The sequence below is a fragment of the Mobula birostris genome, chromosome 24 (genome assembly GCF_030028105.1).
Source record: "Mobula birostris isolate sMobBir1 chromosome 24, sMobBir1.hap1, whole genome shotgun sequence".
In the NCBI taxonomy this organism is placed as follows: Eukaryota; Metazoa; Chordata; class Chondrichthyes; order Myliobatiformes; family Myliobatidae; genus Mobula; species Mobula birostris.
In genome coordinates this window covers 1,141,025-1,156,055 of record NC_092393.1, presented here as the reverse complement: position 1 = coordinate 1,156,055, position 15,031 = coordinate 1,141,025, and the positions used below count along the sequence as shown (strand labels likewise).

At 44.7% G+C, this 15,031-nt stretch overlaps 1 protein-coding gene across 1 annotated transcript in view; it reads left to right on the top strand.

The window, feature by feature from the left end:
• The first annotated feature begins 418 nt into the window (after window positions 1-418).
• The window catches only part of LOC140187430 (uncharacterized), a 73,202-nt gene continuing 58,589 nt past the window's right edge, over window positions 419-15,031 (top strand). Inside the window, exon 1 of the mRNA XM_072242750.1 lies at window positions 419-671. Within this exon, the coding sequence (XP_072098851.1) occupies window positions 419-671 (253 nt within the window). The remainder of the gene's footprint in view (window positions 672-15,031) is intronic.

The following is a 15,031-nucleotide window of genomic DNA, read 5'->3' as shown; positions in this document are numbered from 1 at the left end:
GTGCCAGTCCATCCCCCGCTCAGCGTTGCGGCCAAGCTGCTGCGTGCCCACAGAGCCAGGGCAGCAGGGCAGGGGCACAGTTCGCCCATACCGTCAGGGAAGGCTGCACTGCCCGGCTTACGCTGGCAACGAGGCACTGGAGCCCGGCCGGCAGGCGGGAGCTCGGGCGGGGCTTGGGGGTCCCGGCACCGGGGGAGCCGGGGCTGCGGTCACGGTGATCCCCAGGGATGGGTCGGTGCCTGCGCCTGGGAGGCCGGTGATGAATTGCTGATCACAGAGGATCAGATGCCCCTGCCAGTGGATTCCAAACATACCACCAGGCTGGGCTGGGCTGGGCTGGGCGGGCCGAGGCTCCTGCGGGAACGGCCCCCATTAGCCGCGGCTCGGCCGGCACACCAAGCGCGCAGACTGCGAGAGAATGCCCCGAGCCTGCCTGTGGGCTCCCTGCAGCCTCTGGCTGCTCTCCGCCTGCTTCGGCACGCAGGAGGCTGGCGCGGCGCCGGCGGGAGCGGCCCCGTGTCTCAACGCCGGGGAGCTGCGCACCTTCTCCGAGGATCGCAGGCGGCTTCCTCCCACGAACGAATGCATGCTAAACTGCACCGTGCACACTTACATGAAGATATTCCGACAAAAGAAGAGGATCACCGTCCGGCTACACAACTCCGTGACAGGTAAACAGGGCGGAGGGCACGGCGCGGGCACGGGCGCGCGCACCAACACGGACGCACATGCGGTCACAGTAGTACATACAGACACACACTGACATGCAGATTAACACACACGCTAATGAACACAGGCAAACCAGCAAATACAGACACATACGTGGGCACACACAATGAATAAAGAAGATCACCCCCCCCCCCACAAACACATGTACACACGATGAATTCCGCAGATGCTGGAAATTCAAGCAACACACATCAAAGTTGCTGGTGGACGCAGCAGGCCAGGCAGCATCTCTAGGAAGAGGTACAGTCGATGTTTCGGGCCGGGACCCTTCGTCAGGACTAACTGAAGGAAGAGTTAGTAAGAGATTTGAAAGGGGGAGGGGGAGGGATGGTCGGTACATACACACATGCTCACAGTGAAAAGACATGCGAGGAGAGAGATGGGACAGATAATTGTGTTAAAATTGTTAAGGTCTTTTACGCAGTTTGCATATAACATCAAACTTTCACAGTGTGGTGACCTTAAATGAGAATTGTATAGACAAGGGGTAAGTCCCAGGGCATTGGATGGGCGGGTAGATGACTTGTTGCGGTCAGGAACTGAGGAGACATTAACGGGTTTAAACAGACAGTCAGGATGCTCAGTGTACAATAAAGGAGGCCTTTTCTGATTGGCTGCAGGTGAGGTGACTAGTGTCGTTCCGCAGGGCTCGGTATTTGCCGCTTTTCACGTTATTTGTGGACAATACAAACTTAGGTGGGAGGAGGAAAGTAATGTTGAGAAAAGCAGGCAGTCTGCAAAATGTCTTAGCTTAGGAGAATGGTCAAAGAAATGGCAAATGGTATATAGTATATGGAAGTGTATGGTTCTGCACTTTGGTAGAAGGAATAAAGGCGTAGACGATTTTCTAAGCAGGGAGAAAATTCAGAAATCAGAGATGCAAAGGGACTTGGGGTCCTTGGGCACGATTCCCTGAAGGTTAACTTGCAGGTTCGCTTGGTAGTAATGAAGGCAAATGCAATGTTAGCAATCATTTTCAGAGGACTAGAATAGGAAAGCAAGGACGTTTGCTTAGACTTTATAAGGCATTTGTCAAGCCACATTTGTCATATTGTAAGCAGTTTTGAGCCCCCTATCTAAGAAAGGATGTCCTGGCACTGGAGCGGGTCTAGGGGAGGTTCACTGGAATGATCCTGGGAATGAAAGGGATTACATATGAGAAACATTTGATGGCTCTGGTTCTGTAAGTACTGATGTTTGGAAGAATGAGTAGGAATCACATTGAAACCTATTGAATATTGAAAGGGTGGATTTGGTAGAGTGAGTGTGTATCAATGGTGTTGAGAGCTTCAAGTTCGGTGGTTTTCTGGTCCAACCATGTTGATGCTACAGCCTGGAAAGTACACTAATAATGTAAAGACGTCAAAGGTTATGGGGAGAAGACAGGAGAATGGGGTTGAGAGGGATAATAAGTCAGCCATGATGTAATAGCAGAGCAGACTCAATGAGCCAATTGGCCTAATTGTGTTTTTATCTCATATAGTCTTGTGGACATTGTAGGTTACCACGGAACATTGATAGGATGCAGAGCTGGGCTGAGAAGTGGCAGGTGGAGACAATTTAGGAGAAGTGTGAACTGATAATCTTTGGAAGGTCAAACTTAAAGTTAGAATACAGTGTTAATGGCAAGATTAATGGCAGTGTGGAAGAGCAAAGTTGAAGCACAGGTTGATAGGGTTGATAAGAAGGTGTATGCTGCATTGGACTCTGTGAGTCAGGGGCTTCAAAAACCATGAGGTAATATTGCAGCTTTATAAAACTCTTGGAATATTGTGTTCAGCTTTGGTCACCTCATTATAGGAAGTATGTGGAAGCTTTTGAGAGGGTGCAGAGGAGATTTATCAGGATGCCGCCTGGATTGAAGAACATGTTTTTTGCAGGTAGGTTGAGTAAGCTGGGGCTTTTCTCTTTGGAGTGAGGGAGGCTGAGAAGTGGCTTGATAAGAGGCATAGATCGAGTGGATAGTCAGATTTTTGCCAAGTCAAAATGGCTGATATGAAGGGTCTATGCCTTTTTTAATTTTAATTGGAAGAAAGTATATGAGGAATGTCAAAGGTAGGTTTTTTACACAGAGAGTGGTGGGTGTGTGGAATGGACTGCCAGGGATAGTGGTAAAAGGCAAATACATTAGGGATATTTAAGAGACTATCAAATAGGCACGTGGATGAAAGAAAGTTGGAGGGGTTAGACTGATCTCAGAGCAGGTTAAAAGGCTGACACAACATCGCGGGCTGAAGAGCTTGTTTTCTGCTGTACTGTTTTTTGTTCTAAATTTCTTCCTGCTCTCCTTTTATGATGTCCACTTGTTCCAGGCTCTCCTGCTCTGGGAAAAGACTCTGTCTATTCTATCTATGCCTTTTGTGATCTAAAAAAATCTAAAAGTTCACTCCTCAGCCTCCTCTATTTCATTGAGAATAAACCCAGCCTAGCCAATCTGTCTTTAAATCTGCAGGCCTCTATTCCAGGCACCAATCTGTTATGCACTCAATTGCTGTCACATTATTCCTGTGATGTGGTGACCAAAATTACACACAATACGTCAGGCTGTAATTTTTGTGTAGCTGGAATATGATGTCACAGTTCAAAGTTCAATATAAATTTATTATCAAAGTACATATATGTCTCTGTGTACAACATTGAGATTCATTTTCATGTGGGCATACTCAATAAATCTATAGAATAGTAACCATAACAGAGTCATTGAAAGACTGCCCAACTTGGGTGTTCAACCAGAGTGTGGAAGACAACGAACTACAAATACAAGAAAGAAATCATAATAATAAATAAGCAATAAATACTGAGAACATGAGATGAAGAAACTTTCTAAGTGAGTCCATTGGTTGGAGGAACATTTCAATGATGGGGCAAGCGTAGCTGAGTGAAGTTATCTCCTTTGGTCAAGGAGCCTGATGATTGAGGGGTAGTAACTGTTCTTGAACCTAGTGGTGTGAGTCCTGAGGCTCCTGTAGCTTCTCCCTGATGGCAGCAGCGAGAAGAGACCATGTCCTGGGTGGTGGAGGTCCCTGATGTTGGCTGCTGCTTTCCTGCGACAACATTTCGTGTAGATGTGCTCAGTGGTTGGGAGGGCCTTGTAGGATTTTCCATTCCTGTCTCCACACCAGGCTGTGATGCAGCCAATCGATATACTCTCCACTACACATCTATCGAAGTTTGTCAAAGTTTTAGATGTCATGCTTAACCTCTGCACACTCCTAAGGATCTAGAGGTGCTGCTGTGCTTTCTTCATAATTGCACTTACGTGCTGGGCCCGGAACAGTTTCTCTGAAATGATAACACCTAGGAATTTAAAGTTGCTGATCCTGTTCACCTCGGATGAGGACTGGCTCATGGACCTCGGTTTCCTTCTCCTGAAGCCTAGAATCAGCTCCTTGGTCTTGCTGACACTGAGTAAGAGGTTGTTGTACGGCACCACACAGAAAGATTTTCAATCTCCTTCCTATATACTGATTCAGCCTATGACAGCAAACTTGAATACGGCACTGGTGCTGTGTTTAGCCACACAGTTACGAGGGGTGATTGATAAGTTTGTGGCCTAAGGTAGAAGGAGTCAATTTTAGAAAACGTAGCACATTTATTTTTCAACACAGTCCCCTCCTACACATACACACTTAGTCCAGCGGTCGTGGAGCATACGGATCCCTTCTTTGTAGAAATGGTCCACAGCAGGGGTGATTGATAAGTTTGAGGCCTAAGATAGAAGGCAATCAATTATTAACTTCAAACTTTCTGCATTATCACTCAAAGAGTTGAACTACATGTGCATGTAACGAGAGCGTCTTGAACCTCCAGGTGGTCCACAGTAGGGGTGATTGATAAGTTCGTGGCCTAAGGTAGAAGGAGATGAGTTATACAACTCTCATTGCAAGTTTAAGGTTAATAACACATCTCCTTCTACCTTAGATCACGAACTTATCAGTCACCCCTGCTGTGGACCACTTCTGGAGGTTCAAGACGCCAACTTCTACAAAGCAGGGATCCATGTGCTCCATGACCGCTGGACTAAGTGTGTACTTGTAGGAAAAATAAATGTGCTAGGTTTTTTAAAAATTGACTCCTTCTACTGTAGGCCATGAAATTATCAATGACCCCTCGTATATTGCAAAGTGAGTAGAACAGCGGGCTATGCACACAACCTTGTGGTGAACCTGTGCTGATGGAGATTGTGGAGGAGATGTTGTTGCCCATCCAAACTGACTGGGGTCTGCAAGAGAGGAAATCGAGGATCCAATTGCACAAGGAGGTATTAAGGCCCAGGTCTTGGAGCTTATCAATTGGTTATTCAGGCAGGTCACCACGCTCTATTTGGGACCAGCATAATTGAGGTCTGCTTGAAACGGGAGTGTATCACACACTGCCAAAGTGCAGTGAACACACGAGCCAGTTGACCAGCATAGGTCTTTAGTACGTGACCAGATACCCCGTCTGGGCCAGATGCTTTCCATGGGGTCACCCTTCTGAAGGCTGCTGGTATGTCGGCTTCTGAGACTGAAATCACAGGATCGTTGGGGGATGTGGCAGTTTATGATGGTTCCTCTATGTTTTGATGGTCAAAGTGAGTAGAGAAGGCATTGAGCTCATCTGGAAACAAAGCCCTGCTGCTGCCTATGTCACTTGATTTTACTTCACAAGAGGTGATAGTATTCAAGCCCTGCCACAACTGTCGAGCACCCTTCCTTGATTCAGTTTAGTGCTGAGTTGCCACTGGCCGTGAGATGGCTTTCTGGATATCATACCTCAACATCTTGTAACTTACTTGGTCACCAGACTTGAGTGCCTCTGATCTGGCCCTCAGCAGGTTGCAGATTTCACGGTTCATCCAGGGCTTCTGATTGGGGAAGATTCTGAATTAATATTGTGGGGACAAAATCTACAACTGTTGACAACCATGGTGTATTCATTCAGATTCCCAGATAAGTCTTTGAACACGACCCAGACCCCTGACTCGCAATGATCCTATAGCCACTCCTCTGCCTCCTGTGACCACCTCTTTGTTGTCCTAATCTCTGAAGTTTTGCTCTTTAGTCTCTGCCTGTGTGCAGGTAAGGGAAGGACAGCCAAGTTAACCAATTTACTGAAATGCGGTCTGGGCATGGAATGGTGGGCATTCCTTATCCTAGCATAACAATGGTCTAGTTTGTTGGGACCTCTGGTGCCACAAGTTATATGCTGACCGTAACTGGGCACAGTTTTCTTTAAACAAGCCTGTGTTTGAAGTCTCTGACTGTAATTTGAAATGTGTCAGGGTGACTGTTTCTTGTTTGGAAACAGCATCATGGAGTATCTCAAGCACTTGATTATAGTCAGCCACTGGTGGTATGTAAACTGTGGTCAGGATTATAGAGGAGAACTCCCAAGATAAATAGAACGGGTTGCATTTGACTGTTAGGTGTTCAAGGGTGGGGGAACACAAGTTTGACAAAACTGCCGCATTGGAGCAGTTTTGAGAGTTTTGAAACTCACACCTCCACCTTGTGCTTTTTCCAAATCAGCAGCTCGATCTATTTGGTAAATCGAGAAACCTTCCAGTTTGACATGCGCAGGGAGACATCCATTTGCTCAGACATAAGATACAACAGTCTCTCATTTCCCTCCAATATAGCAAATCCTCAGGTCTTCAGTTTTGTTCTCCAGTGACTGCACATTTGCTAACAAGATGCTGAGCAGAGAGGTGCTCATCCCTCCCAGTTCAGCCTGTTCCCCACTAAATGTACATTGCTTAGAGGGAAATTACCTGCTGCAGATTGCAGTGAGACTAATTTGAAAGAAGTGTATTTAAAAGAATACTTAGAAGAATTATTTCCAGCTCACGGAACATCGCTGCAGTTTGCCGTCTCCATCTTTAATTCTTAAATTCAATACCCAAGCCGCTGAAGGTGGGCATACCAAATGCCTTCTTCTCTACCCTATCAATTTCCCCCGGGATCAATAAAGTATGACTATGACTATGACCATGACTTATCACTTTCACAGATGAGTCTCTACAAATTAATGCTGGGAAGGTCCATGCATTTACCATATGTTCAACAAAAAATTTGGTTTCTCATGGTGCTTTCCTCATACTTGTCTGGATTAAATTCCATCTCCCATTACCCCACTCAATCTTCCACCTGACTGATTCCCACTGTAAACTTCAAACAACATAGACCAGGGGTTCCCAGACCTCTTGCTTAATGGTATTTGTCCATGGTGTTATGTACCCCTAGGGGTCATATTTTCTGTGGACTGTGCCTTTAAAAAGAGAGGGAGAGAGCTGTGCAACACAAACACCTTGTTATAAAGAGAGAGAGGCGAAGGCTGCTCACAGTTTGCTTGGAGATGGTGTTATGGTTTCTCTGCAGCGTGTTTACACTTTTGCAAGGACACTGCCAGCTTCTGAGTTCCTACACAGAGAGAGAAGGGAGGAGCTACTTGATGGACAGCTGGTGTTCAGCATGCTGAGATAAATAGAAGGTCAGCTGGTAGACACGCAGACACATGATTCTGGACACTGGATGAGCTTTGTTGTGCCCACAGAAAGGTGGGTTTTTGGAGGATCAATCAGGAAAATCGATCAGTGGCTCTCGCAGTGTGGAAAAGGTGTGACAGGTGGAGAGTTATTAGTGTGTCCAACCCTCGCCTGGGTTGATAACTCCAGCACAGAAAACGGTTCCCTTGTTGTGGTCACATTCGGTGACTGCTAAAGGATTTCGGAGGACAACGGGAAGATCGACAGCATCAGCTCACCTGAAGAACAACAACACCTCTCTCCCTCTCCATCACTACTCGACTCAATTCACCAACTGATCTGACCTTTACTCATCACCATTTACCCCTAGGCTTGAAGAAGCTTGGTTTTTATATTTCCACACTTATATATATATATATTCATTGCTAACCTGGTTGATTTATCTGCATTTTATTACTGTATTGCGTAGTTACTAATAAATACCATTAGTTAACAGCAATACCAGACTCCCAGGTGTTTTCCATCTCTGCCGGTTCTTTAACGCGTCGCGGGGTTTGTGACAATGGTATGAGAAAAGGTTGGAGAGGTTGTGGAGGCCGATGTTGTTTAGACCTCAGACAAAGTCAGGGATAGAAAAGTTGAGCAAGCTGTGACTAATGTTCTAAGCTGCATATATTTCAATGTAAGAAGTATCATAGAAAAGGCAGATGAGGTCAAGGCATGGATCAACACATGGAATTATGATATTGCAGCTATTAATGAGACTTGGTTACTGGAGGGGTAGGGCTGACAGCTCAGTATTCCGGGTTCTGTTGTTTTACATGTGACAGAGCAGGAGGGATTAAAAAGGATGGAACTGAGGAATAAGAAAGGTATGACCATGGTAATGGGGCTATATTACAGACCACCAATGGTCCATGGATTTAGAGGAACAAATATGTTGAGAGATTGCAGACTGTTGCAAGAAACGTAAGGTTGTTACTGTAGGTGATTTTAACTTTCCGTATATTGACTGGGTCTCCCTTACTGTAAAAGGACTGGATGGGAAAAAGTTTGTCAAATGTTTTCAGGAAAGTTTCTTGACTCAGTACATAGAAGTCCCAATGAAAGTGTGTGCGATACTTGATCTCCTATCAGGGAATGATACAGGGCAGGTGACAGAACTTTGTGTAGGGGAACACTTTGCATCTAGTGACCATAATGCCATTAATTTCAAAGTAAGTATGGAAAAAGATACTGTAGGTCTGGTCCATAGGTTGAGATTCTAAACTGGAGAAAGGCTAATTTTGAAGGTATCAGAACTGATCTGACAAGTGTGGATTGGGACAGACTGTTTGCTGGCAAAGTTAAACTTGGTAAGTGGGAGGCTTCACAGGTGAAATTCTGAGAGTACAAGGCTTGTCTGTGCTTGTCAGAGTAAATGGTAAAGATAACAGGTTTAGGGAATCTTAGTTTTCAAGAGATGTTGAAGCCCTGGTTAAGAAAAAAAAGGTGCATTGCAGGTATAGGCTGGTATGAGCAATTGAGGTACTTATAGAGTATAAGAAATTCAAAATTAGATTAGATTAGATTAGATTATGAGGACACGCAGTCCTCTTTTATTGTCATTTAGTAATGCATGCATTAAGAAATGATACAATGTTCCTCCAGAAAGATTTCACAGAAACACAAGACAAACCAAGACTGAAAAACTGACAAAAACCACATAATTATAACATATAGTTACAACAGTGCAAAGCAATACCGTAATTTGATAAAGAACAGACTCAAAATCTCTCAAAAGTCCCATCATCTCACACAGACGGTAGAAGGAAGAAAAATTTTCCCCGCCGTGAGCTTCCAGCGCCGCAAACTTGCCGATGCAGCACCCTGGAAGCACCCGACCACAGTCGACTCTCGAGTCCGTCCGAAAACTTCGAGCCTCCGACCAGCCCTCCGACACCGAGCACCAAGCACCATCTCTGCTGAGCGCTTCGACCCCAGCCCCGGCAACAGGCAATAGGCAAAACCGAGGATTTGGGGCCTTCCCCTCCGGAGATTCTCGATCGCACAGTAGCAGCGGCAGCGAAGCAGGCATTTCAGAAGTTCTCCAGATGTTCCTCAGCGCTTCTCACATCTGTCTCCATCAAATCAGGATTGTGCACGGTACCTACTTACAAATACAATATGATTTCGGAGTGGCTGCATGCGCTGTGTCGTGCCGCCATCTTCTCCTCCCCTCCTTTCTCCAAGGACTACAACTAGAGGTCATGGGTTAAGGGTGAAAGGTGAAAAGTTTAAGGGGAACATGAGGGTAAATTTCTTCACTCAGAGGGTTGTGTAGAACGTGCTGCCAGCACAAGTGGTGGATGTGATTTTGATTTCAATGTTTTAGAGAAGTATGTTTGGATAGGTACATGGATTGTGGGAGTATGAAGGGCTATGGGCCGGGTGCAGATTGATGGTACTAGGCACAGACTAAATGGGCAGAAAGGCTTATTTCTGTGCTGTCCTTTTCTATCAGTCTATGATTCTACAGAATAGCATACGAATAGAGTCTTCAGCCCATGATGCCAGAATAAATGTCTTCTGGTGCATCCGTATTCCTCCATTCCTTGCATATTCATGTGTCTAATTGTCTTTCAACATTACAGTCATATCTGTTTTCACCATTTCCGCTGGCACCTCTTATTCCCATTTAAAAAAACTTGCCCGCATATCTCCTTTAACACAACCTCACAATAAATGACGACGTCTGCTGAAAACAGAGGCGAGGAGGAGCTTCTTCAGTCAAAGGGCAGCAAATTCTTTGCCACTGAGGCCAGTGCAGGCCACACCCACTGGGCGTATTTAGGGCAGAGATCAATAGGTTCTTGACTGGTGACTTGGTTAAGGTTTACAGGGAAAAGACAAGAGAATGGGTTACAAAAATAACCATCGGTGACTGTTGGAGCAGCCTTGATGGGCTGAATAGCCTAATTCTGTTTCTGTACCTTGTGGACTTATGGCCTCTCACCTGAAATGTATATAACAATTCTACCCTGGGAAATAGATTATTACTGTCTATTCTGTCTTGTCACTCATAATCTGTACCCCTTTATCAGATTTCCCCTTATCTTCTGATGTTCCAGAGAAAACAGCCCAGCTGGACTAATCTTTCCTGACAGCTCATACCCTCTACGTCAAGCAGCATCCTGGTAAACAACTTCTGCACCTTTTATAAAAGCCTGCAGCACATTCAGAACTGCCAGATCCTTGGTGAACAGCCCTCTTTACACAATAGCATGTCACACAAAACAGCAACTGTAGTTGCCACTGGAGTCTTAGAGCTATCCGGAGTCCACAGAGGAGTCACAGAGTTATATCCAATTTCCCCCGGGATCAATAAGGTATGACTATGACTATGACTATAAACATGGAAACAGGCCCTTAAGTTCAACTTGTCCAGTATGTCTAGTGAGCTAGTCCCAGTTCCCTGTGTTTGGCCCAGATCCCTCTTTCCTATCTATGCACCTGTCCAAATGTTATTGAACCTACAAGGGAACGTGTATCTTAGATCTGATTAGATTAGATTAGATTATGAGGACACGCAGTCCTCTTTTATTGTCATTTAGTAATGCATGCGTTAAGAAATGATACAATGTTCCTCCAGAAAGATATCACAGAAACACAACACAAACAAGACTGAAAAACTGACAAAGACCACATAATTATAACATATAGTTACAACAGTGCAAAGCAATACCGTAATTTGATAAAGAACAGACCACAGGCACGGTAAAAAAAAGTCTCAGAGTCTCTCGAAAGTCCCATCATCTCACGCAGACAGTTGAAGGAAGAAACTCTCCCTGCCATGAGCTTCCAGCGCCGCAAACTTACCGATGCAGCATCCTGGAAGCACCCGACCACAGTTCGACTCTGAGTCCGTCCAAAAACTTCGAGCCTCCGACCAGCCCTCCGACACTGAGCGCCATCTCTGCCGAGCGCTTCAACCCCAGCCCCGGCAATAGGCAAAGCCGAGGATTTGGGGCCTTCCCCTCCGGAGATTCCCGATCGCACAGTAGCAGCGGCAGCGAAGCAGACATTTCAGAAGTTTCTCCAGATGTTCCTCCGTGCTTCTCACGTCTGTCTCCATCAAATCAGGATTGTGCACAGCATCCTACTTCACAAATACAATATCATTTCGGTGTGGCTGTGCGTGCTGCGTCGCGCCACCATCTTTTCCTGCCTTGTGCAATGAGTCAATTAAGATTAGTGATCTTGTAGTTAGGGATACTCTTGGAAAGAGTGATCACAGTATGACTGAGTCTCTCATACAAATGGAATCATAGAAATCTACAGCACATTACAGGCCCTTCGGCCCACAATGTTGTGCCAACCATGTAACCTACTCCACAAATTGTCTAGAATTACCCTACTGCATAGCCCTCTATTTTTCTAAGCTCCATGTTCCTATCTAAGAGTCTCTTAAAAGGCCCTATTGCATCTGCCTCTACCACCACTGCTGGCAGTCCATTCCACGCACTCACCACTCTCTGCTTAAAAAACTTACCTCTGACATCCCCCTTACACCTACTTCTAAGCCCCCTCGTTTTAGCCATTTCCACCCTGGGCTGATCTAAAACCAGTGTATTATGCCTGAACAAGGGAGACTACAATGGGATGAGGGAGGAGTTGGATAGAGTAGACTGGGAACACAGCTGTGTGGTGGGATGGTTGAGGAACAATGGAAGATTTTCAAGATATTTTTCACGGTGCTAAAAAAAAGTATATTCAAGTTAAAGGCAAGAACAATAAGGGTGGGGAGAGGCATTCTTGGATAACTAAGGAAATTAATGAAGGCAACAAACTAAAAGCTCATGCGTACAAAGTTGTCAAGAGTAGTGGGAAACTGGAAGATTGGGAAAACTTTAAAAAACAACTAAGAACCAATAAAGAAAGGGACGATAGATTATGAAAATAAACTAGCACAAAATATAAAAGTTTTTATAATTACATAAAGCGGAAAAGGGTGAGTAAAGTAAACGTAGTTGCCTTGGAGGACGAGAAGGGGGAATTGATATTGGGTACTGAGGAAATGGCCGAGGCTTTGAATGACTATTTTGTGTTGGTCTTCATGGTGGAGGACACATCTAAAATGCCAAAGAGAGATGTTATGGATGCAATGACCTCGATACAATAGCTATCACCCAAGAGGTAGTGCTGAGCAAACTTGTAGGCCTGAAGTCCCCTGGTCCGGATGGAATGCATCCCAGAATACTGATAGAAATGGTAGAAGTTATAATAGGGGCTTTGGTGATAACTTACTAAAATTCTGTGGACTCTGGGCAGGTTCTGGTGGATTGGAAGAAGGTGAATGTCATGCCACTGTTCAAAAAAAGTATGTAGGCAAAAGGCAGGTAACTACAGGCCAGTTAGTTTAACATCTGTAGTTGGGAAAATGCTTGAAGCTATCATGAAAGAAGAAAGAGCAAGGCATCTGGAAAGAAATGGATCCATCATGCAAATGCAGTAGGTCCTATTTGACAGACTTACTGGAGTTCTTTGCAGATATAACAAGCGCAGTGGACAGAGGGGAATGGATGGACGTTATTTGCTTTGATTTCCAGAAGGTGTTCGATAAGGTGCCACATAAAAGACTTATCCATGAGATAAGGATGCACAGAATTGGGGGTAATAGAGCATGGATAGAGGATTGGTTAACCAATAGAAAGCAGAGCGTTGGGATACATGGGTGTTTCTCTGGTTGGCAATCAGTGGTGAGCAGTGTGCAGCAGGGATCGGTGCTGGGCCCACAACTGTTCACAATATACATTAACCATCTGGAAGAGGGGACCAACTGTAGTTTATCTAAGTTTGCTGATGACAGTAAATTAAGTGGAAAAGCAAACTGTGCAGAGTATACAGAGAGATATAGATAAGTTAAGTGAGTGGGCAGCTGGAGTACAATGTCGGTAAATACAAGGTACTCCACTTTGGAAGGAAAAATGGAAGATCAGATTATTATTTAAATGGTAAAAGATTGCAGCATGCTGCTATGCAGAGGGACGTGGGAGTGTTTGTACATGAATCACAAAAGGTTGGTTTGCAGGTGCAGCAGGCTATCAAGAAGGCTAATGGCATGTTGGCCTTCATTACTAGAGGGATTGAATTTAAGAGCAGGGAGGTCATGCTGCAACTACACAGGGTACTGGTGAGGCTGCACCTGGAGTACTGTGTGCAGTTCTGGTCTCCATACTTGAGGAAGGATATACTGGCTTTGGAGACAGTGCAGAGGAGGTTCACCAGTTGATTCCAAAGATGAAGAGGTTAGAATATGAGGAGAGATTGATTCACCTGGGACTGTATTTGCTGGAATTCAGAAGAATGAGAGGAGATCTCATAGAAACGTATAAAATTATGAAAGGGATAGATAAGATAGAGGCAGGAAAGTTGTTTCCACTGGTAGGTGAGACCAGAACTAGGGGACATAGACTCAAGATTTGAGGGAGTAGACTTAAGACAAAGATGAGGAGGAACTGCTTTTCCAAGAGGGTGGTGAATCTGTGGAATTCTCTGCCTAATGAAGCAGTGGAGGCTATCTCAGTAAATATATTTAAAAGAAAGTTGGATAGATTTTTGCATGGTAGGGGAACTAAGGGTTATGGGGAAAAGGCAGGCAGGTGGAGACGAGTCCATGGCCAGATCAGCCATGGTCTTATTGAATGGCAAAGCAGGCTCGATGGGCCAGGTGGCCGACTCCTGCTCGTATTTCTTATGTTAAAGGAACAATGTTAGACACCCTCTAGTATTCTAGTATCTCACCTTTGGTGAATGATGATGCAAATATCTCTGCCAGGGCTTAGCAATTTCTTCCCTTGCTTCCCACAAAGTTCGAGGATACACCTGGTCAGTCCCTGGGCATATATGTGCTTTAAGACCACCAACATCTCCTCTTTTCTATTGTGGACATGTTTCAAGATATCACTGTTCTCTTCCCTGCACAAGCAAATGATCACTCTGCTCCTTAAGGGTCCTGTCTTTCTATCACTATCCTGTTGCTCTTAATATACTTAACAGAATCTGATAAGATTTTCTTTTACCTTACTGTTAAAGCTATCTCTTGTCCTCTTTTTGCCTCTTGTAAATGTACACTTACATCTCTTATACTTCTCAAGGGATTTTCTTGATCCCAGCTGCCAATACCTCATAGTCATAGAGCAGTACAGCACAGAAAAAGGCCCATCTAGTCCATGCCAAACTATTATTCTGCGCAGTCCATTTGAGCTGCACCTGGACTGTGGTCCTCTGTAGCTCTCCCATCCACAGACTTACCCAAATTTTCTCAAATGTTCAAAATGAACCCACATTCACCACTTCTGCTGGCTACTCATTCCACACTCTCACCACCCCCTGAGTGACCACTGTAATCACTTTGCATTAAAATTGACTTTGTTTTTGTTTGTTCTAATTTAATTGTATTCTTCTTTGTAAAAATAGTGTACAATTTAAATTTAATTCATTTTTTGTGAATGCTGCTTATATGTGCCCGTGATGCTGCAGCAATGTACTTGTGCATGTGACAATAAACTCGACTTTGACTTTTCAAACCTTCCACTTTGTCTGCTAATAGTCTCTCCCAATCAACCTTTGCAAGTTTCTGTCTAATGCCATCAAAACTAGCCTTAGGATTTTAAGTTAATCTGAACAAGCCCTAGGGATTTATTCATCATTTCAAGTTCAAATTAAATTTAATACTAAAATGCCCTGACTAATCAAGAATCTATCAATCTTCAGCTTAAATATGGTCAATGGTTTAGCCTCCACAGCCGCCCTGTGGTGACAAATTCCACAGATCACCACCCTCTACTCTAAATG